Here is a 26324-nt window from a genome sequence, read left to right as displayed (position 1 = left end):
CAAGTTCTCTTTGTGCAGATATGAAGTTCAGGTGATGGAGTTGGGGAGTTGGGGCCCAGGGACCCCAACCGTACTTAACAGAGAGCTCCACAGTGGGCGTGCTGCCTGGCCTAGCGTGGGAGGAGGTGAAGAGTGAGAAGAGTGATTGCTTTGCGGAGGCGGCCCCCCACCATCCGTCCTCACTAAGATGGCTCCTCTGGAGAGACAGGGCCTACGTCTCCATCTGACTCTCGTTGGGGAGGAGGGAGAGACGCGGAAGCACGATTGTCACGGCTTCATCTGCACTGCTTTCACCAGGGACCCGAGGAGTTTGGCTTCTGTAAATTTCCTTTGCTCATCCCCAGCTTGTGTGGGCTGTGGGATGCCACTGAAAAGCCACCTTGCTAGTGCGTTGGTGGCCCTGTCGAGAAATGCATATGGCAGCACTCGAGGCAGGAAGTCACTCCGGCTCCGTCGCAAAGACCCGCGGCAGAGCTGCTTTAACGACATGGAGCTTCACCCCTCCCCACGTCACAGTCTGGGACCTGGATCCCCCTGTATGTGTCTGCTCCGTTGTTTCTCATGCGTTGCCCTGGTCCACGTGCCCATCGCATTTACGTTTCTGCCAGAGAGGCGGCAGGGCCCCTCAGGTCCAGCCCGGGTTCCCACTCACCCCTCTCTTCTCTCATTTGCCTGCATGTCTCCAGCACCTTTACTGTGTCTGGCACCCGGTGAGTGGTGGGCCCAGTGAGTGCAGCCGAATCAATCAGCGGGTGTCGACGTGCCCACCGCTCACCGGGTGCCAGGCCTCTGCTTGACCTTGACCGTCACCCTTGCGCATCTGCACCCTGACGCTGCAGGCATGTGTTCTTTTGTCACCTATCTTACAAGTGAACAATCCACGGTCCGTAGAGATGAAAGAACTTGTTTGCAGTGATAGCATTTCTTACCGAGAACCTATGGAGACTTCTGCTGTGGATATTTTTTTAAGGCCAAGAATTGATTGACAGCCCTGGAATGAGGTGTAGAACTGTGTTAGAAATTGCTAGAAAAAGACAGGAAAAAGGGAAATGTTGGGATAAACCATAGAGATTGTCCTATTGGTACATCAATTGCCGTTTGCTTTCCCAAGAGGATAATCACAACATTCTAGCCGAGGTGGTAGGCGGGCTTGGCATCGGAAGGCCAGGATCTTCTTGGACCATCCATAGGATGCGAGAAGCCCTCTTGGTGGCAGGAAAACTCGACTTTTCCTAACCTTGCCTAACACCCCTTGAGAAGCACTGATGGAAATGAGGAAGGGGTCCGCGTGAGGCTTGGGGAGAATGCCACCTGGCTCTTGGGGCTTGGATGCCAGTGCTGATGCCCTCTTCAAGGGACATGCCATGACAAGCCACAGGGACACTTGGTTAGTGGCTTCCAAAAGAAGAGAGGACTGGGCCGGACCTGCCCACTGGTGGCCTCACAGGCCCTGGTGTCTAGAGCCCACACACTGCCGTCAGCTGTCCCGCCAGCCGCCTCTGTAAGGTCTGTGGTTCCAGCCCCATAAAGACAGGCTGGCGGCCCCGGAGGCAGACGATTAATACGAGGTGGTGGTTCCTCTAGGGGCCCAGGGACTCCTAGAAAGACCATCACACTCTCATCCTCCTTAGGAGACGGCCCCTTCTCTGGCAGATGGGCACGTCCGCCCCTCCTGCCCTGGCTCCCTGCCCCCCTCAGAACCCGGCAGGAGCTTTTTTCTGCACTTGGGGCCACATCCACATTCCTGCCGCTACACAACCCTGCCTTTTTCTCTCGTAGGCTGTGCCTGTCACTCTCCCCCCACACTGACCTTCAGGCAGCTCCTTGGATGTGCAGAGTTCACTCTTGCCTGGGGGCCTTGAATCCGGCCCTTCCTTCTGCCTGGATGCCTCCCCCCCCCCCCCCCCCCCCGCCACTGTCACCTTTCAGTTATCGCCTTGTTTTCCTCAGGCTCGCCTGCCTGCTCCCCCACAGAATTCTCTCCTTCCTGATCTTTCCCTTCCCAGCCTCTCTGTGGTGATTTTCTTCTGTGCCTGTGTAGTATCTGTCTCCCCGTAGGCTCTGAGGGGGACCCTGCCCCGCCCCCCTTCCCCCCTCGACTGGCGCCATGGATGGCACATAGCAGGGGCTTGGCAATGACTAATGAATGAATGAAAGAATGGATGAATGAATGTTCCCGGGAGGGGCCAGTGCTCACCAGGCTGGTGGTGTCGTGGCCGCCCAGGGAAGACAGCAGTGAGAGTTTGGAGCTGCCCAATCCTCAAGGAGCTGCCCTTTTTGGAGCAGGTGGCTGTGAGCTTGTCCTTGGAGGAGGGGCAGAGCCAGGGGGTGGAGGCCAGCGTGTCCCTCCCGAGGCCGTGAACATAGTGGCGTCTTTTGCCCGGCTCCCCTCCCCTCCGTGGTTTTAGGAACCGTTGGCTCGTGCTTGGCAGAAGCCTGGATTTGGGCTCAGGGTGCAGCTCAGTTCTGTGTGGTGCTCGCCCTGCGACCTTGGGCCGACCCCAGGGTCCAGGTGGGTGCGTCGGGGCCGCCTCACCCGACCAGGGTGCTGCGCTGTTGGGGTCAGTGGGCGTGTTGCCTCGTGCCTGCGGGCTGTTCACAGCACCTGGTCCCTTCCTTGCGTGTTCTCAAGCCGGGAGGACACCGGACTCTTGGTTTTGGTTCGTGGCCTGGGGTGCTCCTTTGGCTTCTCTGGTGTGTGCCCCCCCAACTCCCCCGCGGGTGGCTTTGGTGGTGTGGCATCTCCCTGCAGGAGTCTCCGTGAGTGATCGGCGGGGCTCAGCATGTGTAACTCTCGCACAGAGAACGCCCAAACCGCGGGTTCCCACGGAGGGGATCATTCCCCCACTCCCGGAGGAAATAGATGATGGCGGTGGTGTTCCTCACGCTGTCTCCTTGCTGGCCTCTGCACCATCTGAGGGTACGATGGCCTTCCTTTTAGGTGTTGGAAACGGGCATTTAGCATGAAAGAAGGGAGAGCATTCTCTGGGGCTGCATTTTGTCTTGGGTACATGATCCCCTGTTGAGTCTGGGGGGCTGTTTCTGCCGCGATGGATTCTCTGCCTGTTTACTGTGTGCAGTGCCTTCCCCTTCCACCTCTCTGCTCCGGGGAAAGGGAGCCAACAGATTGGGTTGCACTGAGAGGAGGTGCTGGTCTCCTGTTGCTTCCTTTGGAGGATTTGTTGTGGGGCGATTCCGCCCCGGGGTGGGGGTGGGGGGGCTGGGGCAGCGGGTGGAGGCAGGGGTAGGAGAGGGGAGGGGAATGGCCTTCCAGTTCCTGCTGCCACCTGGTGTCTTCCAGTAGTCTCCTTTAATCCCCATAACTGCTGCAGGAGGGGGAAGATTCTTGCTATTTTACGGGCGAGAATTGGTTTCAGAGAGGTTAAATCACCTGCCCAAGGTAGAACAGCTGGTAACCGATCTGAGCTCTTCTGACCATCAAGCAGCAGTGTTTGTTTGTTTTGGCTGTGTTGTGCTGCCTCCCAGGGAAATCGGTAACTATTGAGAACCTGCTCTGTGTGAGAGATGGTCACATTCTACCAAGGATTTCCTCTCACTTAGTCCCCAAGGCCAGCCTGCGGCAGTCCCCGTTGTAAAGTATGGCAGCTCGAAGGCTCGGAGAGAACCCCTGTCTCGGTTCTGAGCGGGATTTGGGCTCAGGCTGGAGCTGATCCCAGAGACAGCTTCAGAGGCCGAGAGGGCCCTTGTCCTTGCTGAGTTCCAGGTGGGCCTGCTGGGGGTGCTGGGCGGAGCTGGGAAGTCAGGCAGGGGCGCTGTCAGGTGCAGGCATCCGAGAGCCCCCTTCATGGTGGTTTAAGCAAGCTTGTTTTCTTCCTGTACCAGACGGTGGGGAGGTGGGTGCTCACTGGCATGGTTCAGCCGCTCAGTGCTCCTGAGGGCTCAAGTTTCTTCTGCCCCATCTTCTTTATTTTATTTAACAAACGTTTATTTTTGAGAGAGAGAGCGAGCGGGGGTGAGCATGAGTGGGGGAGGGGCAGAGAGAGGGAGACAGAGGATCCCAGGCAGGCTCCCCACTAACAGCACAGAGCCCGATGCGGGGCTTGAACTCATGAACCGTGAGATCGACACCTGAGCCCAAGTCGGGTGCTTAACGGACTGAGCCACTCAGACACCCCTCTTTGTTATGTTTATGGGAGTGTCATTAACAGTGTAATATTAGTTTCAGGTATGTGATAGGATTCAACAACTCCATTTCTCAGTGCTCCTCAAGATAATGGTACTCTTAATCCCTTTTATCTGTTTACCCACTTTGCTTCTGGCCACCCCCAGCTCTCTATATCTGAGAGTCTCTTTCTGTCTGTCTTGTGTTTCTTAAGTTCCGCATGCAAATTGGCGCAGCCACTGTGGAGAACGGCATGGGGGATCTTCTAAAAATTAAAAATAGAAATCCCACGTGCTTTGGTAATTCCACTGCTGGGTGTTTATCCAGAGAAAATAAAAACACTAATTGGAAAAGAGCTATGCACCCCAATGTTGATTGCAGCATTACTTAAAACAACCAGGATACCGAAGTTGCCCCAAACTTCTTAGGTTGTTACTTTTCCATCCTCATGTTTGCTGCCCCCCTGGGTGCAAGCTGCCAGACCCCTGTTCGAGCTGGAAGCCAGGGAGAGAGGGTAGCCCCTGCTGTTTCTTCCTGGGAAAATAAAAGCCCTCTCACCAGTCCGTCTACTTACTAGACTCGCTTTTGTATCTCGGTGACCAGAACTGAGCCACGTGGTCCTCTCCAGCTACCAGGAAAACCGTCAGGCCCTGTGCTAGGCTGGATGTTGACAGAGGATGGGCTTATTTCTGCTCCTGCAGATCTCCCCCTCCAGCAGGGGAGGTTGTTAGAGTTAGGGCCGAGGTCCTTGGGCTGCCCCAGGATGGGGAATTGGCTTCATCTTAGAGAGTCCAGAAGGCTTCCTCTGGGAGAGGGTATATGAGCCAGGTTTTACAGGTGAAATAGAAGGGAAAGGACAGTGATTCCAAATCACTAATGATTTTCCGCGTGCAGTTGCTTTCTTCCTCCAAGCTGACTGGTTCTGCCTGTCCTGCTCTTAGCTCACGAGTCTCCATTCCCTGCCCCGGGGGCAGCTTGACCTGTAACTCCCATCTCTTGCCGGTGTTCTGCCTGATGTTCGAGATCCGCCCTTCAGCTGAGTCCTTGGTGCCTTGAGAGCGTGGCTGCCTGGTGTGCAGCCACGGAAAACCCTGCTAGTCAGAGACCGTGTGGTACACGTGGGGTCACAAGGGTCCAAAGATGGCCACTCTGGGGCTCCTGGGTGGCTCAGTCCGTTCAGCGTCCGACTTCTGCTCGGGTCATGATCTTGCGGTTCGTGGGTTCGAACCCTGCATCGGGCTCTGTGCTGACAGCTCGAAGCCTGGAGCCTGCTCCGGATTCTGTGTCTCTGTCTCTCTCTCTCTCTCTGTCAAAAATAAATAAACATTTAAAAAAAAACAAAAAAAAAACCCCAAAACAAAGATGGCCACTGTGTGTTAGCCTGTTGTGCTCTGAGTGTCTCTGGTCCCTCCACCTTTTCGGGCCTCCCTTGCCATAACTGTAAAACTTGGGAGTGTTGTTAGGCTTCCCTTCCTCGCTGTCCATGACTGAGAGGAGGCGGCTTGGGGGGGGACTACCTAGCCAGACATTAGCATCCCGTCGTTCATTCACAGAGCGCCTCCTGTCCTCTTTCCCATCAGATCACCTCTCACTTTAGAGGGGGAGGGTAGGTGCCATCATTCCCACTTCAGAGTCGGGGAAACTGAGACTCCAGGCAAGTGAGAGGCCCATGGCGGCCTCAGGAAACCTGCAGTAGAGCTGGGACTGGAGCTGGGTCCGTCCTGGCGACGTGGAGCTCGAGTGCTGGGTTCTAGACCTCGAAGTGTCTGAGCGTAGAGGAGGACAGCAGAGGGCGGCAGACGCGGTCTGGTGTGAGGTTGGCCTGTGTCCCCTCAGTAGCTGTGTGCTTCTAATTAATTGCAGATTAAGTGTGCGGATCTCTCTGAGAACTGGCCATACATAGGCTAGCACAGCCTGAGGGCCAAAGGAAGCTGTGCAGCTGATGTCTTAATTATTTATGGGCATTTCACATGCAATTAATCTGCCCTCTGCCGTCAGTTAACCCCACCCCTCCGCTGAGCCTGAGGCCAATTGCAGCGGAGGTTGTTGTTGGAGCCCTCAGGGCCGTGGCCCACCGGGTGCTTCCAACAGGTCGAGGTCATGTTTACGCTGGTCACCTTTGGCGGTCCCGCTGAACACAGCTGGTAGGTAGGTAGGATGACGGGGCTGCCTGGCGGTCTGTGTTTGACTCCAGGAAGCAGAAACTAGCCAGGCCCCTCTGCTGTTCCCGAAGAGCCCCAGCGTTGCAGAGCTAGGGGGCTTCTAGAAGACCAGCGTGTCTAACCAGCTCACTCTACAGATGGGACGTCTCCGGCCCCAAGGGGCTGTAAAATGCCTAACGCACCTTGCCGTTTAGCGGCTGAGCCAGCCGAGGGCTGGGAATCCAGCCCAACAAGTAATTTGTTACTTGTCACATCTCCCATCTTTGCTGACAGCCTTTAATCGTCCTGTGTGTCTCTCGGCTCTCTGGACCCTTTGGCTCCCGTGCCCACTCCTTGTAGGTTCCAAGGTGCAGCTTGTGGGGCCGGATCCGTTTGTTTGCAGGGGATGGGAACCTGCTTCAGTCAAGTAAGGGAACGCTCCTCTCCTGTCTCCCGAGGCACCGGACCCTGGGATCAGGTGGTCTCCGGGGCTCCCTGCTGAGGGCTCTGTTTGTAGAGGAATAATGAGGAGGAGCTGGGGAAGGTGTGCCCTGACCCCTGGCCCAGGAGGCTGCCTAGACCCTGCCGAGGCCTTGTCCCCGATGAAAATCGGGAATGTTGACCTGTTTGGGGGTGTGCGTGGGGCGTGGTAAATATTGCCGGTACGGAGCCCTGGCCTCCGTGAGATCCCACCGTGGGGCTGTGGGGTTGGGGAGACTGTGGGTATCGCATGGTAGTTGCAGTTGTGTGTGTGTCTCATTGTCAGGTCGCCTGGGTTGTGATCAGTGCCTGTTTCCTTACCGATAAAGTGGGTTTGCTTCTAGAACCTGCTTCATAAGGCTGTTGGGAGGACTTAACGAGACCGTTTCCGCTGCATCCCATCCGGCATCTGGTGCGTACGGGCATGTATCCTGCTAGCTGCTGTCACTGGAAGAGCTCTTTGACTTCTTGTTTCTTCCACCTCTAAAGTGGGGGATGACCCCATCAGCCCCATGAAACAAGGAACTTCTTGGTTCCTTTAATACAGCTGAGCCCTGACCTTCGCTCCCACGTCAGCAGTAGAGACAAAATTACCGCGTGCAGGACAAGCGCTAGAACCCGGGGCCCTGGTCCGTCCCCGTGGGCTCTGCCCTTCTGGCTCGCTCGCCAGTCACACTGAAACCCCAAGCCGCCTCTGGGGGCGCTGTGTCCCCTTTAAGTTGTAGCCCTGCCACGGGCGGCCTGCTCTTCATGAACACCTGAGAGCGGCTGGAGCGGCTACTAGGGCTTGTCTGAGCATCGGGGTACATGTATCCTTCACCTTTGCCTGAAGGGGCCTCCTTCAGGACAAAGGACAGAGCCCCCCCCCCCCCCCCCCCCCCGGCCCCAGCTGGCTACGCAACCTGGTGATGGGGAACACAGGCCCTTGGCCTGGCAGGCTTCCCCAGTGTCCGAGCTGTGTGACCCTGAGCAGGTCATTAAACCTCCCTGAGCGTTGGTTGGCTCATCTGAAAAATAAGAACAGCGGCAGCTTGTAGTTTTGGGGATTACTGGGGGGCTCGTCTGATGGAGCATCTGCAAAGTTCTGTGGACAGTGGCTGGCCCCCAGTGGGGGCTCTTGAATACTGGCATGTGGCCCTCTGTTGCTGTGCTGAGTCGTCTGCAGCCTGGGGTCTCCTGGCCACCCTCTGCTGCATGTTGACATCAGCTGAGTTTTACACGGACACTGATGCCCTTGTCCCACCCCTGGAGATTCTGGCTTACGTGCTCTGTGACAAAGTCTGAGCCTGGGTGGTGTGGGTGTGTATGCATGCTTTTTTAATGATGTGTTTTTAAAGTTTACTTTTCAGAGAGAGAGAGAGAGAGAGAGAGAGAGAGAGAGACAGCATGAGCGGGGGAGGGGCAGAGAGCGAGGGAGAGAGAGAATCGGAAGCAGGCACCACACTGCCAGCACAGAGCCTGACGTGGGGCTCAAACTCATGAAACTGTGAGATCATGACCTGAGCCGGAACCAAGGGTCAGACCCTTAACCGACGGAGCCACCCGGGCGCCCCATGTTTTTAATAGCTTCCTAGGTGTTCCCAGCGTGCGGCCCAGCCAGGCTGGAGAGCTGTTACCCTCCAACATCTGCTGTCCCCTGCTCTGTCCCAGAGTGGTGCTGACCCCACCTTCCCCCAGCACCTGGGTGCTCCCTCACTCTGTTTAAGCCCTGCCAGGTCCAGCCCCTGGAGAGTGAGATCTGGGGAGGGAGGCTTTGCTTTTCCCGGGGGTTGAAGCCAGGAAAGCCACCTCTGTCAGCAGAGACTTTATTCTCTGTCCACACCCATGATGTAGCACCAGAGCACAACTCTGGGACCCGTAGAAAAGCCACACCAAACAGAACGGGGTGGTGGTGTCCTTTTGTCTCTTGATTAAGGTGGTACATGAACGTTGTGGATGCTGACCAGATCTGGGTCAGTCCCAGGAGACCGTTTTCCGGAGCGGGTCTACTTCTGATTTCTACATGTTGGTGACATTGTGGGAGCAGAGAATTCTGGCAGTGGTGTCTCTGGAGTAGTGGGGAGGGCACAGTGCTGCCAGGGTTGTGTTCCTTATGGTGAGAATCCTTTCCTCTGGTGGAGATCGTGTTCTCCACAGCTGCAGAGGGAGAAAGTGGTTTCTCCGTTTACCTGGGGCTCAGAGGCCCGCGTGCCTTCAGGGGTCAGGCCGGGGTGGGGCCCAGCGGGACAGGACCTGCTCTAAGATGAGTTTTGGTTGGGCCTCCTGCACAGCGCAGGGCAGGTGGGTAACCAGGTGGAATCCCACCGTCCCAGCAGCAGGACGAAGTGACCCGTGGGGCCGGGCGAGTTCCTCTGTGGAACGTTCACCTCCTTCTGGGCACCTGCTGACCCAGCTGTCGTGCACTGACGAGCAGGTAGGCCCTGCTTTCCGTAGCTTCACATTTATCCCATGCCATCCAATTAACACCTGTATCCTACTTGTCGCCTTAAAACCAGCCACTGGCCTGGTTTCTACTCGGTGTTTCTCACCGGGCCTTCCTTTCTTTATGAAACGCTTGAGCCCATAACACTGAAGGGGAAGAGCCCAGGCTCCAGGTAGGATGGGGAAGTAAAGCGCCTGCCCCTCCCTGCGGAATCCCCTTGGGTGAGCAGCGGCCTCCTGCCCCTTCCGTCTCCACTGCCTGTCGTCTTCTCCAGAATCCGTTTCTGAACTGTGTCCGAAGTGGTTTCTTGTTGGAAAAATACTTGGCAGTGAATGAGGACGAAAATAAGAATGGTAGGAATTGACCAGCCTGGGTGGTGAGGGCCCGGGTGGCTGCCACGCACATCTGAGTTCTTCTGTGAGGGGCGGCGGTTTTAAACAGTTCCTGCCTCAGTGGGGAAAACGGTTTGGCGGTTTTTCAAAAAGTGCGACAGAATTCCCCTGTGACCCCACAATTCCACTCTAGGTGTCAACCCCCGAAGAGTTGAAAGTAGAGACTCCATCAAGTTCACGTACATAAATGTTCACGGCAGCACCGTTGACGATCCCCCAGCGGTAGAAATAGCCCGCATGTCCGTCGAAGGGTGAACGGACGAACCGATGTGGTTTATCCCTGCGGCCCACTGGTGTCCAGCCCTACAGAGGACGTGGTCCTGACACCAGGGCGAGCCTCGGCAACCGAGTGGCACAAACCATTCTCAAAAGGGTACGTGTTGGAGGCTTGGATTTGTGGACCGTCTGGGGAAGGAAATTCCAGAGGGCCAGAAAGCGGACGGGTGGTTGCTGGGTGGGGGGACTTTTGGGAGAAAGTGCGTCACAGGTAGGGGCCGGGGAGAAGTGTTTGACAGCTAGCTAGGTCAGGGTGGTGGCTGTACGATGTGCGGTGTGCTAGGCATCCCTGAATTCGTCACTTTAAAGTTGATTTCGGGATGCCTGGATGGCTCAGTTGGTTAAGTTTCTGACTTTGGCTAAGGTCATGATCTCCTGGTTGGTGAGTTCCAGCCCCGCGTCGAGCTCTCTGCTGTCCGCACAGAGCCCACTTGGGATCCTCTGTCCCTCTCTCTGCCCCTCCCTTCAAAAATAAATAAACATTAAAAAGTTTCACCTCAGTGCATTATTAAAAAAAAACAAAACCACAACCTTATGCCCACCCCCCACCCCCATCTACTGTCTTACCAGGTAAGTCCCTACATTCTATTTTTTTCTGCTTGAAGCAACCTTTAAAACTGCTTTTAGTTCTTAAGGCAGATGCCTCTTTAAAGGTAGATGGTATCCCGATACCTCTCTTTTTCTTTTTAACTTGAGAAAATAAATGTAGAGACTATACTTGTTGATAGGAAAAAAAATGTGTTGAAAGAGCCCTCCCCCGGCCCTCACCCCCGAGTCCCTCTCGTTCCTTCTAAGCTGATGGTTGTGTGTGTGTGTGTGTGTGTGTGTGTGTGTGTGTGTGTGTATTCCGCTTTTCCAGGTGTCTCTGAGAGGGCGGGGGCGCTTGGACCCTTGCTGCTCCCCAAGTCCATCGCTTTGAGGTTCCTGGGGAGTTTTCCTGGGGTGCTGAGTCCTGCCAGCCCCTTCCAACTCCACACTTGGGACGTTCTCTAGGAAGCCATTTTGTTTGTGTCTCAATGGCTCCACCTGTGTGCCCCGCTTATCGTGCGTCTCCAGGCTGGTGGCAGTCAGGAGTTCCAGCTTCAGGGCACGGCTCTCAAAGTGGTGGCCCGTGGCCATGATGCATTGGGCCTGTTTGTTGAGGCCTTGTCAACCCCATTTAAAATCTGATTTACTTAAAAATGTGGTTGCTGGCTTCGCTTGACAAATCCAAATCGGTGGCAGCCTGGGATGTGCCCTGTGTGGGACAGTGGACTGGAGGCAGGGGCCGCTGCCTTGTTGGGGGTGGGGGGACGTGCTCTCCCCTCCTCCAGCTTCCCCATGTTCCTTTGAGGACCCTGTTGTGTCCACTACGGTTGCTTGTGGGGCCCGGTCTGCTTTTGCTTTTTGGACCCTTGCTTTAAAGTTTGTGTTAAACAGTTGCTGTGAATACACTGTGTGTGTGAGAGTGTGTGTATGCAAATGAGACAGAACCCCCAAATTACACCTACGGAGAGGATGATAAAGGTCTAGAACTTGATCAGATTGTTGCAAGGTATTTTTCTTTCCCTTGTGACTTTCTCATTTTGTTCCCTTGGGTTTCTCAGATCTTTTCCTTTGTTCTACTAGATTTTGTAGAAACAGTAGAGTGAAGGGTGGGGCAGGTGGAGATTTGAATCGATTCCTCACATTTCCCTCGCCGGCAGAGGCTGGGGGAGCGCAGGCCACAGGCTGGGGGCCCCATCCCAGGGGTGGCTTGGCCTGGTGCTGCCACTGCAGGTCGGGGACAGGCTTCCCAGGGAGGCCGGCCCCTGGCTTTGTGGCCTGCGGCAGGTGCCTTTGCTTTTTTGGGCCTTTGTTTCCCCATGCACGGAATTGGTGCAGTAGGCCTTGCTCTTCTGGAGGTAGCAAGAATTAAAGGAGATTGTGGATAGAAAGTGCGTTCCCCTGGCTGGGCCCATAGGAAACTCTCTGCAGGGTAGCTCCTGGCCCTCGGAGCTCGGGCAGCCGGTCTAGGGCCGTTTCATCCCCAACTTACCAAATCGCACAGTAGAAACCCTGGGTGGGCAGGGGAAGGGGGAGGCTGGGAACGGAAGAGAAAGCAGCAAGGGCCTGGATGGATCTCAGAAATTACAGTGGAGCTCGATACAGTCGGTCCTTTGTCCTGGAGATGGGCAGGAGCGGGTAGACAGGCAAAGTTAGAAAAAGCAGTAAAGTCTGAAAAAAGACGGTGTAGGTTAAGTATATAGTGATAGAAGCGTATTATTTATTTCCGTGCACGTGCCCTCATGAGCGGTCTCTTTATTTTTTTTTATTTATTTTTTTTTATTTATTTTTGGGACAGAGAGAGACATAGCATGAACGGGGGAGGGGCAGAGAGAGAGGGAGACACAGAATCGGAAACAGGCTCCAGGCTCCGAGCCATCAGCCCAGAGCCTGACGCGGGGCTCAAACTCACGGACCGGACCGCGAGATCGTGACCTGGCTGAAGTCAGACGCTTAACCGACTGCGCCACCCAGGCGCCCCATGAGCGGTCTCTTTAAATAGAACGGAGTATGGGCCGCAGGGGAGCATTTGTAAAGGCTCTTTGAGGTCTTTGGGAAGAGGTGCTTTTTATAAAGGCAAAGAACTATTACACAGATCTATGCATATGTGAGTGTGCACGCCCATGTGCACACCCTGATAGACCACATCTAGTTCGTCTATTCCTGGACTCCCTCTTCAAATGATCTTTAACTCCCTTTTCAAAATTACTGTCAAGATAATTTCCCCCCTTCATTGAAGGGCCTTCAATGTCTGAACAGGGGAGGGCTGTCCCCTTCCTGCCACATCGCTGTCTCAGTACTTTCTATACTAACCCGACCCCCATAATCACCGTGTGAATGGGGTTATCCACGGTGTGCATCCGCGTTTATGTTGGTCCCTGCTCTGCTGATCTGTTTGAAATCGGGGATTCATGTGGGTGGATTCATGTGCCAAGGAGGAGGGGAATGGTCCAGTTTTAGGTTCTGGTAATGATAAAAGAATTCGTCCCCTCCCTTCTGTGGGTATCCATTCCCAAGATGCATAGGAAAAAGGTGTGTTTGAGCCTGAACTTGTGTCATGGGACAGGAAATTATAGCTGTGAATCTGCTGGTTAGTGTTTTCTGGGGAGGCCGTGAACTTCTGATTACACGCAGTTGACATTTCTGCCTGGCCCATCGTATTCTCTGCGCCTGGAGAAGAGCAGGCTTCGGCAGTGGGTGTCGCTCACTCCTTAATCCATCCCACCCTTCACTCATTCCTAAGGTCTTGCGTGTACTGTGGCCAGGGGCTGGGGCAGGTGGGGGGCTTCCTCTTCTGCTCCCCCACTCCCCTGTTCCGGGCTTTGCTGCTTCCATGGAGGTGTAGACGAGGGCCGGCGGGGCTTAGGGAGAGCCGGGTCTCAGTTGGCCTCATTGGCTGTGAGGACTTAGAACAGCTGAGGTTTCGGACACGAGGGCAGAACAGTAGGGGCTTCCGGGAGCCTGGCGGGAGTTGGGGTGGCCCTTCCTCTATCCCCGTGTCATTCTTGTGGCTCTGTGTCTCTGAAAGTGACCCTCAGAGAGCTGTGCTGGCTCGTACATCTGTGCAGTAAGAGACCAGGTCAGCCACTGCTGCCTTTCCCAGGTCAGTAGGGATTCTTCGTAGACTTTGGGTTTCCCTGTGGCCTTGCCCCGGTGTTAAGCAGCACTCTGTGGCTTACGTTAGACACTTGAGACACCACTCCCTTTGTGAATCTCCGTATTTTTTCAGTGCTGGGTTTGCCTGGAGGGGTTATACTGGTGTCTCTCTTGGGTGGCCTTCTGCCCCTGTGTCTGTTAGCTCCTTTGTCCCTGGCCTGGCCAGTGGCCCTCTGCTCAGCTTCTGGCATGTGGATCTTGGTGGAGCAAATTAGAATGTTTTTCTCTTGGCCAGATGCATCCTGGTCGAGTCCAATACTGGCCCATCCCAAACTTCTGGAGGACTCCCTGTGACTGGCTCGGTTTGGGGTAACCAGCCATCCCAGATTTCCCTGGCCGTAGTTGGAGGACTGTGGGGGCAGACTCCTGAGGAGGGTATGGGTAAGACTTGTTGTTCCCCCTGCTGGTGGGGGAGGGTCTCATGGAAGAGGTGCTCTCTGGCCCAAGCCTGGAGCAGGCTCTGAGTCCTTCAGGACTGCCTGTGCCAAGACGCAGAGGCATGAGAGAAGGGGAGTGGGTCCGCCCCGCGGCCGACAAAGCAGGGAAGAATGGAGGAGTTGGTCAAGGTGCGAACTATCCAAGGGGCTGTGGGGCACGTGTGCTGGAGCTTTGGGTGTCCATGGGATTCAGGTGGTGTTTGAGCCCTGGGTGTAGATGCAGCTTGTCCTGGGAGCCGGTGAAGGCACACGAAGGACATCTAGGGCAGGAGGCTGAACGAGGACAGTCGGAGGGACCAGCGGCAAAGCTGAGGAGACCTCTGAAGGGGTGGGGAGTGGTCCGCAGTATCTGAAGCAGGAGCCGCTCCCCTGCCGCCTTGCGTCCGTTTCAGTCTGGTCGACCATCTTACTGGGTTCCAGCCGGTGAGCTCCACTGGCCGGCCTGAGTGTCCGGCAGGCCTGTTCCTCACCACAGACTGCTGCCCCCAGCCCGGAATGGAAGGAGGCTGGCCATGGGACAGGCGAGGGGGAGTTCCTGGACGTTCTCCGAAGACAGGCAGACCTTTTCTGAAAGGGGCCAGATGGCAACCAGGTGAGGCCGTGCAGGACCCTCCGTGTCTGTCACGACAGCTCAGTTCTGCACTTGTGGCACAGAAGCAGGCGTAGACGGAGACAGAGGAGTGTGGCTGAGTTCCAGGAGGACGTCTGCCGACCCCCGCCCTGTCCCGTGAGGCTGGCGGTGTGAGCACCGTTCTTCCAGCTGAGGGGCCTGACCGCCAGAGGGTGCCCAGGGTCCCTGAACAGAGACTTGAGGGATCTGGGATTTGATGGGAAGACCTGGTTTTTCTACTCTGCCCGGGACTGCCTTGAAGAGTGTCCAGTTTCCATAGTGGATCGGTGTTGTGTTAGATTGGCCCTCCATGGGCAGAAGTTAAAAACAAAACAAAACAAAAAAACACGAGCAAGACAAAGCAGAATTTGCTTAATGGGCTTGTTTGCTTTCATGTCAAGGTCTCTGCTGCTGTGGCGTAAACGTGTGTTCGCATAGTGACACTGTTTTGTCGCCGCAGCTCACATTGAAATGACGCGTTCTGACATTTATTTGGATATAGAACAGAGGCAGGGATGAAGTCCTGTTTCTTGCTCCCAGAATGGTTCTCTGCCCCAGTAACATTTACAGATGAATCCGTCCTTTCCACAGTGGTTAGAAATGCCGCTCGTTTGCCCAGATCAGTTTCTTGCGGTTAAAATGAACATTCTCCTGTGTGCTGGGTTGGATTTGCCATTCAGTCCTCTGCAGCCGAGCAAGGAAGCGATTTTGAGGTGGATGGTCCTCCCCCTTCCAGCCCTAGGCGAGGGGGACCCCGGCTCCGCCGGGCTGTGCGGAGGCCGCGGTGTAGAGAGGTGTCTCCGTCGGCCCTTGAAACGTGTGTTGTGGCAGGTAACGAAGAGGAGGAAGGCCACGATGCTAGACCTGAAACCAATAATGGGATGCGTGGTGCTGGGGAGAGGAGAAAAATTACCAGTTTGGGAGGAGGCCCTGCCGGCCTGTGTCACTGCTGCTCAGAGAAATACTGTATTTCTGTGATCTGTGCAAACCAACCCCAACGTTACCTGCTGGCTTTACTGCCTGAGAAAAATCAGCAAGGTGAACGTGTATAAAGTAAAGCCTGTTGAGAGTGTTTGTCAGGGAATGCCGCTCTCTTGGGACATTTTGTTTTTAACCCTGACTCTGAGTGGTGATGGGGGGTGGGGGGGGGTGGGGGAGGCAGGTGGGAGGGACTGTCTGACGACACCCTTTTCTCTTGTGATTCCCGGAATCTGAGTACTGTTTGACTTGTGTTTGTGTCCTCTGTCATTCTGATGTTGATGCAGACGCAGGGGCATGGTCCAGGAGGCCGGCATGCACCGTGTGTGGGGCAGGTGATGTCAGCGGGATGGGGAGCTCAGCCTTGGTCATCCCGGTGTTTGTCATGGTGGCTCCGGCCTCGTGGGACCGGGGCCCCTCCGAGGCGAGCCTGTGGTCGAGCTCTCATTCCAGCTACTGTGGTTCCTCTTGCCAGAAGAGCACCTGTGTTTGCTGGGACTTCGTCAGGATTGCTTCTCGCTCCGAGTTGTCTTTCCCCCACCGAATACGCAGTTTTTAGGGGCAGAGTCTGAGTGGCGGTATCTGGGATCCTGCACGTCGTATGTCCCCAGAACCCGGACACTCAGTCTCCCCTAAGTGACCCCTCCCTCTCTGGGTTTGATTTCCCACGTGGCCCACGGTGATCTTGTTTGACACTTTAGAAAATTCTATTATCTAGTCTGCTGCTTTAGGGCATAGACCACTTAAAAAAAAATCTTTTATTTCCCAAGGTCGAGGTATACAGGAACTCACTGAAATCTCCTAACTCCTGAAAATGTGCTCAACTGCACCAACTCCTACTTGGGCGGTCTCCACTACCTTGTCCTTGTCTTTCTGTCCCCTGCTGTTGAAGGAAAAGGCACTAATTATAGGGATAGATAATGCGTTGTGTGTTTTCTATTTGCTGAGCATTTTCTTTTCTTTTTTTTTTTAAATGTTTATTTTTTTGAGAGAGCGTGAGTGGGGGAGAGGGTGCTGAGCATTTTCTAAGCACCTAATTTACGTATTACCTTATTGACTTCTCATGGCATTTGTATGAACTGGTGCCCGTTGAGATCCCATTTTGTAGATAAGGGAATCGGTGTTCAGAGAGGGTGGGTAACTTGGTCAGAGTCACCTGACTGCAGAGTCAGAATTTGAACCCCGTCGTACGCTCTAGAATTCGGGATCCTGAACCACTTCTCTGCATTGGCTGCCTTGTGTCCACCAGGCGGGGAACTCCCGTGAGTCTTGGAGCCAGTCTGCAGGGAGTGTGGTGTGGTCACCATTCTGCATTTTGCACAGATGCAAGCCCAACTTAAGGTTACCAGGCAGTTAGGCGCTGAGCTGGGGTTTGAACTCCGATCTTCTCAGCTCAGGAGCCTGTTGACAACAGCTCTTCTTGGGTACTGCTCTTATTGGAGTGGAAGCTGTTAGAACCTATTCCTGACCATCTTGCCACTCCCCACGCCCCACGAAAGCACTTCCTCTCCAGCTCTTGGTCCTGCCAAGGGCATTTTCCATAATTCTTGGCCTTAGGGTGGGGAAGGTGAGTTGAGACCCTACAGGCCTCGTCCCGGTTTGGGTTTCTGCTCTGTACTCAGCGCCCTCATTAGGTGGCTGTGAAAACTGAAACAAGGCTTGTCAGGTGCTGACACTTTGCATGTAGAAAGTACTCATCACGTAGCCGCTATTACTCTTGTTAGTTTCAGGGGTATTGTCATTGGATATGAATAGTCTCTCTGGATCACTCCTTTTCCGTGAACCTTGACCAAGCACCCGACTTGTTGGGCCTCTGGGGACCCAAGATGCCTGACATATTGTATGTCTATAAGGAGTTGTGAGCTAAGTGCAGGAGACAGGTGGTTACTTAATGCACACTCTGCAACTTGTTGAGGGTTAGGGAAATCACAGAGGGCTTCCTGGACATGACACCTTTTTGTCTGGACCCTAATAAAGGAGTTGGGTTTTATCAGACTGGAAGTTGGGCATGAACTTGAGAAAAGACGGGTTCCGTCCATGAAATCCATGAACCAGTTCACGGGTAGGGTCAAAATAGTTAAAATCGAGAGGGTCTCTCAGGAAACCTGGTCAGAGGCTGCTGTCTGTGCAGGTGAGGCCAGGTACAGAGGCTGGCGATGCCTGGTGACACCAGGAGGGGCCTGATGCAAACCGCTCAGCATAAGGATCATGTTTCTGGGTGGTGAAGGGCTCCCTCCTGCAGAGGCGAGCAGAGCTGGTGGACTGAGCAGTCGGGGGCACCCTGTGCTGAGCACTCTGGCGGTGGGGGGGCCCTGCTGTGCACATGGGCTCGGCAGAGTTCGGCTTAGATCCAGAGCAAGTGGTTTGTTAGCATCAGTCCCACCTGTGTGTGATGTGCAACTTCCGAATGGAAGGCTGATGGGTCGAGTGGAGATTCTCTGATTCATAGAAGGTTTCAGTGGGGGTTCGGGGAGAAAGGGATAAATGGGCGGAGCCCAAGGGATTTGGCCGGGCAGTAAAACTATGTTGTGTTTTACTATAACGGTGGATATATGTCCCTACAATGTTCCAAACTCCTGTGATCTACAAGTCCCCTTTGGGTGGTTATGATGTGTCTGTGCGAGTTCATGAAGCATAACAAATGCCCCTCTGTGGTGGGGATGCTGACAGTGGGGGAGGCTGGGATTGTTGTGGGGGGGCAGAGGGTGCCTGGAAAATCTCTGTACTTTGCAATCTGCTGTGAACCTGAGATGGTTTTAAAAAGTCTGTTGAAGAAAAAATTTCACTCTTGCAGCCTCCTCCTGGCAACTCCCTGCAAATGAGTATCTTCTTCCTTTGTCCCTGTAAGAAAGCTGAGACCAGTAGAAAACAGCAGGAAGGCAGCTTTGTAGGAAGATTCAGGATTCAAGCAGTCGTTGGAGTAAAGGAATGATTCCCAGGTCTGTGTCCACAGTCCATAGCTGCTTGCCACTTGTGCTGGGCTTCTTGAAGAGAAAGACAGATCTTATCCTGGTCTTAATAAGTCTTTTTTTTTCCCCCCTTTCATGGCTATGACATCATGCTTAACCGACTGAGCCACCCAGGTGCCCCCTATCATGGCTATGACATCCTGGAACAAATTACTGGGTTATGTTTATGTGTGGCTTTTTTTCTTTCTTGAGCTTTTTCAAATAATTAAAAAAAAATTTTTTTTAATGCTTTTATTTATTTTTGAGACAGAGACAGGGTGTGAGCAGGGGAGGGGCAGAGAGAGGGGGAGACACAGAATCTGAAGGAGGCTCCAGGCTCTGAACTGTCAGCATAGAGCCCGATGTGGGGCTTGAACTCACGGACTGTGAGATCATGACCTGAGCTGAAGTCGGACGCTTAACTGACTGAGACTCCCAGGCACTCCCAGATAATATTTTTTTTAACATGATGATTTCTGAGTTCTGAATGCACCTGCTGCAGTGTATAAGAGTCAGTGCCTCGACCGAGGGCCTGCTCATCTCCTTGCTCCTCTCAACATCCTAGCACCTCAGGGAATTGGGGAAGGTGGGTGCTGTTTTTGCTGCTTGTACACAAGGGAAAGGCTCAGAGACACTGAGACACTGGTAGGAGGCTGAGAGCCAGGAACGTAGACACTTGGTCAAGTTCAGAAGACAAAGTCCTGTAGACCGTTTCATGACGGGCATATGCGAATGTGTGTTGTTCTCCATTAAGAGATTCTCCTTTAAAGACATTTCTTCCTTAGTTCAGTTGGGAGCCTGGCTCTCTTCTTCGGAAGGTATCTTGTGCCTACTGGGTGCCCAGTAGGTGCTGACCGATGAATGAATGAACGAATATGTGAGCTCTGGGCTGTTGTAACTCCAGGCAGGGCACAGCTGAGGCAGGTACAGGCTCCTCGGCTTTATCTGCTTTGTGTGCTGGTTCCCGTCTCCCAGGGCAGGGCTCTGACGTTCACACGTGTGTGCTTGTGTGACGTAACCTGCCAAGTGTGCACTTCCACTGTAAGATGGATTAATGTCCCTGTGAGGCGTCGATAAAATCCAAGTTCTTACATCTATGCACGTGACTCGTAACAGTTAAGTATTCTCTGGGGTCGAACACAGAGTTTGGAATTGGACGGATCTGGATTTGAATTCGCTGCTCTCAGCGTTGAATCTCCTTCATCTCATTGGCGTGCCTGTAAGAGGACTGGAAGATAGGGACCCATGCAGTTGCTCTGTGGCCCTGGTGAGGTCGTGGGCCTGAAATGCTTTGCCGGGGGTGCTGGCATTCTCATCCAGTCCTCCAGAAGGGAAGTTTCTAGAACTCAGGGCAGCGTGCTGCATCTTCCCTCCATGACCCCGGACTCTGGCAGGGTCTCTGTCTGCTGGTTTCGGCCCTCCTGGTGTGCTGCTTCTTCTGTCTCCCCACCCCCGTCCCCTGGAGGAGTGCCCCCGCCCCCCTGGCCCAGTGACCAAGCTCACACCGGTCTCCGGGCCTTTGCATGTGCTTTTTGCCATGTGGCATGTTTTTCCTCCACGTAGCAGCGTGGCCGGCTCTGCTCAGAGGGGCCTTTCCGGAGCACTTCGTGTGCAGTGACACTGCTGTTCCTTCGTTTGCCCTTGGCCTTGCTTTCCTTTCCTCTTGGCATCCCTGACCACCCTCGGTGCCGTGTGCCTGTTGGCTGGATTGTCTCCCCTGCTAGAGAGGAGGCCTCCTGCAGGCAGAGACGTGGGTCTGTTCTGGTCACTTGCCTTTCACCAAGAAGAGTGCTTGTACCTTGTACGGGCTCAGTGCCTACGTGTCGACCCAGTGATTGTTTGGGGTCTTCCGCACTGACCCCTCAGTGACACCTCAGACCTCCCTCCTCACTGGCACCTCACAGGGTCCACTTTGTCCCTGCACAATGCACAGGTTTTGTACTGTCAGAAGCTTGATGGGGGAGGCAGGGTGATGACTGCCTACTTGTGTCCATGTGGTGCCCAGGGGACTGCTCTGCTTTTAGAGACAGGACGGTCTCTTTCTTTGTTGCCACCTCATCCAAATGGAACAGCCTCTAGAGGCTGAGGAGGAGCCTCTCTAATACCTTTCCTTCCTTTTCTTGCCCTGAGCCCCGGACCGTAGAATATCCTTTTCCCTCTTGCAGCCTGAGGACAGCATTAGTCCTGTGGCCCCATTTCTTGCCTCGGGGTCTCTGGCGGGCGTCTTTCTCCCTGGGCATTCTGAGTATGAGGGGACCCAGAGGACCCACCTGTTGGTCTCCCCCCCCCCCCCCCTTACTTCTCTTTCCACTCCTGCAGTTTCTTCATACCCCGGGAGCTGGGATGGTGACGTGCATTTCTTAGATGTGCATAAAGAATTAAATGAGATAGTGCCAAGGGCCCTGAACTAGAGCTTGGCAAGTCGAAGGATTTCAATTTTAACCAAAAGGAAGAAACCAAAACTCCTGTCTCTTTCCAAAAGAGGATTTGAAGTAGCGTCTTAAGATAGCCTTTGCAACGTGCCACAGGTTGTGAGTACTTTGGCCCGAGGTGGAGACACAGGTTGCAGAAGATGGGCGGGGGAGGGTTAGGGCACATTGTGGTTGCCACACGGATGTGAGCACTTCCCAGACGGGCAGTTTTGGCTGGGAGCTTTCTAGCAGCCAGTCCCAAGGAGGGGGGGGGGGGGGGAACCATTCACAAGGTTTGTCAGGGGTTGAAAAACAAAACAAATCCCGAAGGTCTGGGTCTTGAGATCCGAGGGATAGGTGAACGACGTCTTTCACGTGAGGATGGGTTGAGACAACAGTTATGTTTGCAGATCAGAAACTCGCATGCTAATCTAAAAGCATGGTTTTCTAGCCATGCTTTCTTAAGTTGAAGGTGTCCAGAAGAGTAGCCCATATAAATAATTACAGACTGTGCACTGGACAGGCAACCCCTTTTCACTGTCGCCTGTGTACGAACTATAGAGAGCCGTGTAGGACTAGACCAGATCTCTTCGTAAACTCGGGTAAGTATTTGTAGGTCTGCGTGGAGCCCTATGTCTCTCAATCGGCTCTTTCTCCTCTGTTGATAAACAGTTGTAACTGGGGGTGGAGGGGATCCTTGTTCAGAGCAGATGTTGTCCGGTACCAGGGACTCGGAACAGCGTTTAGGAGCTGCAAGGCCGTCTCGTCCCGCAGCAGCTGACCGAGGGGAGCCCTCCACGCTCCTCGTGTGGCCCTGCCCTCCTGTTTTCGTGGGGCTGAGAAGTGATCAGCTTGGGCCCGTTGGGTCTTGCAGACTGTACAGGAATTAATCTTGAAAGGGAAAAGGGGAGCTCGTCTAGACAGCTTGCCCTCAATAGCACTCGATGCATGTCTGTGAGGGGACGGCTGTAACACGCGGGGTCTGCTGGTTAATCTCAACCGTGCTTTCTTCCCTCAGATGAACTGCGCCAAGCCATCGTGGCCATGATGACCCGGAAAGACGAGCTGGAGGAAGAGAACAGGTAGCCTGACCATCAGGCCTGGAGGGTCGTCTCTCTGATGTCCCACCTCAGGAACGTGGGGGGTCCCAGACGGAGGGAAGAGTGCTTGGTTGACAGAATTGTGATCGGTGGTTCCTTTTAGTGTGAGACGAGCCGCTTTACTGTTGGCAGGGGATGAAAACCTTACAATCCGGGCTCTACCTTGGAACAAACTAAGAATTTGGTAAAGCAGTCTTTTAAAAAATTTCTCTTGTAAAAGAGCCTCTGGGATACAATTCCCACATTACATCATCGACCCACTTAAAGGGTACAGTTCAGTGGTTTTCGGTGTTTGTGGACATACGCAGCCATCACCAAGGTCCGCTTGAGAATGTTCTCCCCTCCTCGAAAAGATACCTCCAGTCTTCCTCCTTCCCTCCCCGCCCCGCCCAGAGCAGTCTTTGGAGTGATCTTCGAACTGAGAGCCTATCGTCCCGTGTTCCAAGCATTCAGACACTTAGTTTTCTCGAATCAGGGGTACCCAGGGCAGGCCGCCTGCAGATGGAGAAAGGTGCAGGGCTCTGTTCGTGTGTGGTTTCCCGTTGAAACCAATGGTAGATGGCCATGTCGTTGCCATCCGGCTGCCTTGAACGTGAACTTCTCAACCGCCAGCACCTTGTCTTGGCTACAGGGCGGTGGGTGGAAGGATTTGCCTGCAGTTGTCGGTGAGGTTTCTATGAGCCCGACAGTGCTGCGTCCTGGGGGGTTCGGGCAGGTGCCCACGTGAGCCTGCATGTGCGGGTTCCTGGGGCTTTCTCACTCTTTCCCTCAAAGTAGGAATTCGCTGTCTGTGGTGCCAACCCATCACAATTGTCCTTTTTAAACCTCCTCTTGGGCCCTGCTTCCCAAGCTTCTTCCCCATCCTGTATGGAAACCCATAAAAGCAAACAAGCATGATTTCTAAAAACAAAAGATAATTTTTTAAAAAACAGATCTTTAGACAGCACGATTTTCCAACTAAAATAAGGAGGGGCTTTAAAAGGAGGGGCTTGTAGACATTAGAGCATTGTTTTTCCTTGCTGCAGCTGGAACTGTTCTCTTGCAAGAAGCCATAGGTTTTGTCTTACCTTATGAAGAAAAATAGTCCCTGTCTGTTAATTTCTCCTTTCCAGAAAACAAAAACAAAAACAAAAACCGGACCATGTTTGTGTTGGGGGGTTCCGGGCCCCAGGAAGGGAACTTTCTCAAAACCCTGAAGGAACACAGGCCTCAGGGTTGAATGAGCGACAGGGCTGGGTGTGTGCCAAGCTCACCGCCATCCCGGTGCATCTATCCTGGTATCAGCTGGCATGTGTACAGTTTTGGGATGGTAGGTGCCCCAAAGTCAGTATATGTTTGCCAGAAAAAGCCGTTTGAGGTCCCCGAGAACATCAGAACCATGTATGGCTCACTCCTCGGCGGCAACCTGTGGTTATTTCGGGAAGAGGTGCCGTCTTGTTTGCTTTGCAAGACCAAGGGTGACCAGCAAATGGGCGTATTTTGGAGGGCGAGCTCCCAGACATAGTGTGAAACGGGATCCACGCGATGTCTAACTAGACCGCTCCATAGAACGTCGTATCTGTCGTTTTCACCTGGAGATGACAGGGGGCAGGGTTACAGCGCACGTTGGGGCAGCTTTGGAGTTGAGGGTGGGCCTCTGTCGGTGTTCCTCACGGACGTCTCAGAGGACACGTGTGGCCTCTCCTGGTACCTGCTCCTGTCTCTTTTCTGGGGTGACCGTCACAAAATGGTCTCCCTTAACGTGCTGCCCCTTTGGGTGGGACGCCTTGAAAGGGGCTTGCCTGGGATTCTCTGAACTCCTTGTCTCCCCTTGATGGGCCCCTCCTATGGGCTGTCGGGGACACGGATCCTGGGCCACGTCCTCCTCCTTACTCTGAGGCCCTTAAGCTGAGTTTGGGATCTCTGTAAATACCCTGACGCGAGATTCCAGTTTGCGGGGGCCCCTGGAGAAAACCGAGGGGTTAGGACTTGCGTAAACAACTGTGTGCTGGCCCAGGGGACTGTGCCGACGGCATCTGAATGGATCGGGCCCCCTCTTCCCAGGTCTTTGCGGAACCTGCTCGACGGTGAGATGGAGCATTCCGCTGCGCTCCGGCAGGAGGTCGACGCGTTGAAAAAGAAGGTGGCCGAGCAGGAAGAGCGGCACGTCACGAAGGTCCAGGCGCTGGCAAGGTAGGGGGGCGGAGGGCCCGAGAGGCGGGAGTGGGCGGCGGCCGTGTAAGAACCCAGGCATGGCCTTCCCTGGCGCTTGGAATGGAAAAAAAAAAAAAAAAAAAGGAAGAAAGAAACCAATGGAAATCAATGCGTTTGAAACCTTCATGTAGCTTTTTGAATAAGTACCGAATGATGTGTGTGCCCACGGTTCAAAACACGAGGGGCAGTAGGTAGGGCTAAGTGATCCCCAGCTGCCCCGCTGGCCCCCCGGAGGCGGGCCGTGGGAGCGATGCTGGGGACGCTCCGTAGCTCCATGTGGCCACTTCGTTTCTTCTTTTCACCTCCTCCTCCCTCCACCCTCCTCCCTCCCCCCTTCATGAAAAGTGGTCGTGTATTGTACAGTGCACTCACCTGGCCTCACGGAGCTTGTTCTGTGTGGGTGCACGGGGGCCTGCCGGCTGTGTGAAAGCTCGTGACGTTTCTCGGTCTGCGCCACAGTTCATCCGACCCGCGTGCCGACTGCCAGCCATTGGAGGTGGTTTGTGACCCTTTGCTGATAACGGTGTTTGTAGTAATGCCACAGTGATTTGCGTTTGTGACTTGATTCTCCTATGACTATATTTACTGGAAAAACTGCCCGAAGTAGAATTGCTGGGTCCAAGTGCCATAGTTTTCTAAGGTGAGTGGAAGGCACCTCTCCCCTCTCCTTGGAGGCTGGGCCAACGTGTACCCTGGAACAGCAGCCAAGAGGCCTGCTCCCGCCCGTCTGGGCCCGAAGGGGCCACGTCCCCCCTGTGGGTCCCCAACAACATCACCGGGAAAAAGTGGCCCTGACAGAATTTCGTCTGCGTTTTCCTAATGAAGAGTAAGGTTAAACGTCTTCTTGTTAAAGAGCCATTTTATTTCCTTGGCTGGGATTTAGTTTATATTTTATTAAAGAAAACTCATAATCTCCAGTTGGATAAAAATGTGGATTTTCCTGAATTTGTTCACTTGCAAAGATCGTTAGGTACTCCACTTGAGGTCTGTAGCCTGTCCTTTGTCAGTCTGCTTCTCTGAACCACTTCCATTTCATGTTAATGACTTACATGCCCGGATGTGGCCTTTCATTGAGTTAATGTCCCACGTTAAAATAACTTCCATTTGTTGGACATTTGAGTTTGGGTTTGTTTCCTTTTGTAGGTAAGATAAGCAGTTCATTGGTGGTTCTTTAAAGCTACTTTAAAATAAGACCAGGGGCACGTAGATGGGTCAGTCGGTTGAGCGTCCGACTCTTGATTTCAGTTCCGGGTCATGTTCGGTTCCTGAATTTGAGCCCTGCATCGGGCTCTGCCCTGACAGCCCAGAGCCTGCTCGGGGTTCTCTCTCCCCATGCTCTCTCTGCCCCTTCCCTGCTTGTGCGTGTGCGCTCTCTCTGTCTCTCTCTCAAAATAGATAAACATTAAAAATAAGACCAGGAGGTGGGGTTGTCTGGGTATGTAGGGGAGTCCAGAGCTCTGTAACCGATAGCAGCATTTACTGCCCTGGTGCTGCTGGGTGATGTGGCACTAATGGAGGAGTTACATACATGTCCTCGAGAGGTGGTGCCATGATCCCGTATCTAACTTTAATTAGAACGTCTTCATGTTTTACGGTGACCTCTCAAGAGCATCCGACACTTAAAGGAGTATGATGAATTCAGTCCTAGGTTTTCTCCCCTGGACTACCATTTAGCCTGGCCACGCCAGGAAACCGTGGTATCATTGTGTTTGCTTACAATAAAGGTTGGCATCTGTAGAGACTCTGGTTCTGAGCCACAGACAGACTTCTGTTCTCCGTCGTTCTTGGATTGTGCTAGGAGTCGGCTTAGCCTGGAGTCCCCGCTGCATCGCTTGCAGATTGTGTGTTTCTGGGTGATTTCTTAGTGGGAATGAGTGTGCATTTCCTCGTTTACAAACTAGGATGGTCGTATGCAACAGAAAGGACAAAATGATTGTACTTGAAAGGACTTGAGGCCCTAGACACAAGCAGTTAGGTGTATTTTACAGTAAGTGTGTTTCAGGACCTGATAATTCTGGGGAGAATTTTAGCCCATGAGTGGAAAAGAAAAGCTTTTTTTTTTTTTTTTCCCCTCACTTAAGAGAGGGTGTGAGTGGGGGCACCTGGGTGGCTCAGTCGGTTGAGCGACCAAC

General features: G+C 53.8%; 1 protein-coding gene across 3 annotated transcripts in view; it reads left to right on the top strand.

Annotated features, from left to right (window-relative positions):
- SNX29 (sorting nexin 29) overlaps positions 1–26324 on the top strand; it is a 495833-nt gene that overhangs the window by 100083 nt on the left and 369426 nt on the right. For all 3 annotated transcript variants that reach the window (XM_058711881.1, XM_058711878.1, XM_058711879.1), the window contains exons 12-13: positions 21918–21981; positions 24043–24171. In XM_058711881.1, the coding sequence (XP_058567864.1) occupies positions 21918–21981; positions 24043–24171 (193 nt within the window). The remainder of the gene's footprint in view (positions 1–21917; positions 21982–24042; positions 24172–26324) is intronic.

Source organism: Neofelis nebulosa, chromosome 18, assembly GCF_028018385.1.
Source record: "Neofelis nebulosa isolate mNeoNeb1 chromosome 18, mNeoNeb1.pri, whole genome shotgun sequence".
Classification (NCBI taxonomy): Eukaryota; Metazoa; Chordata; class Mammalia; order Carnivora; family Felidae; genus Neofelis; species Neofelis nebulosa.
Note: the sequence above shows the minus strand (reverse complement) of the source record. Positions and strands in the feature narration are given on the sequence as shown.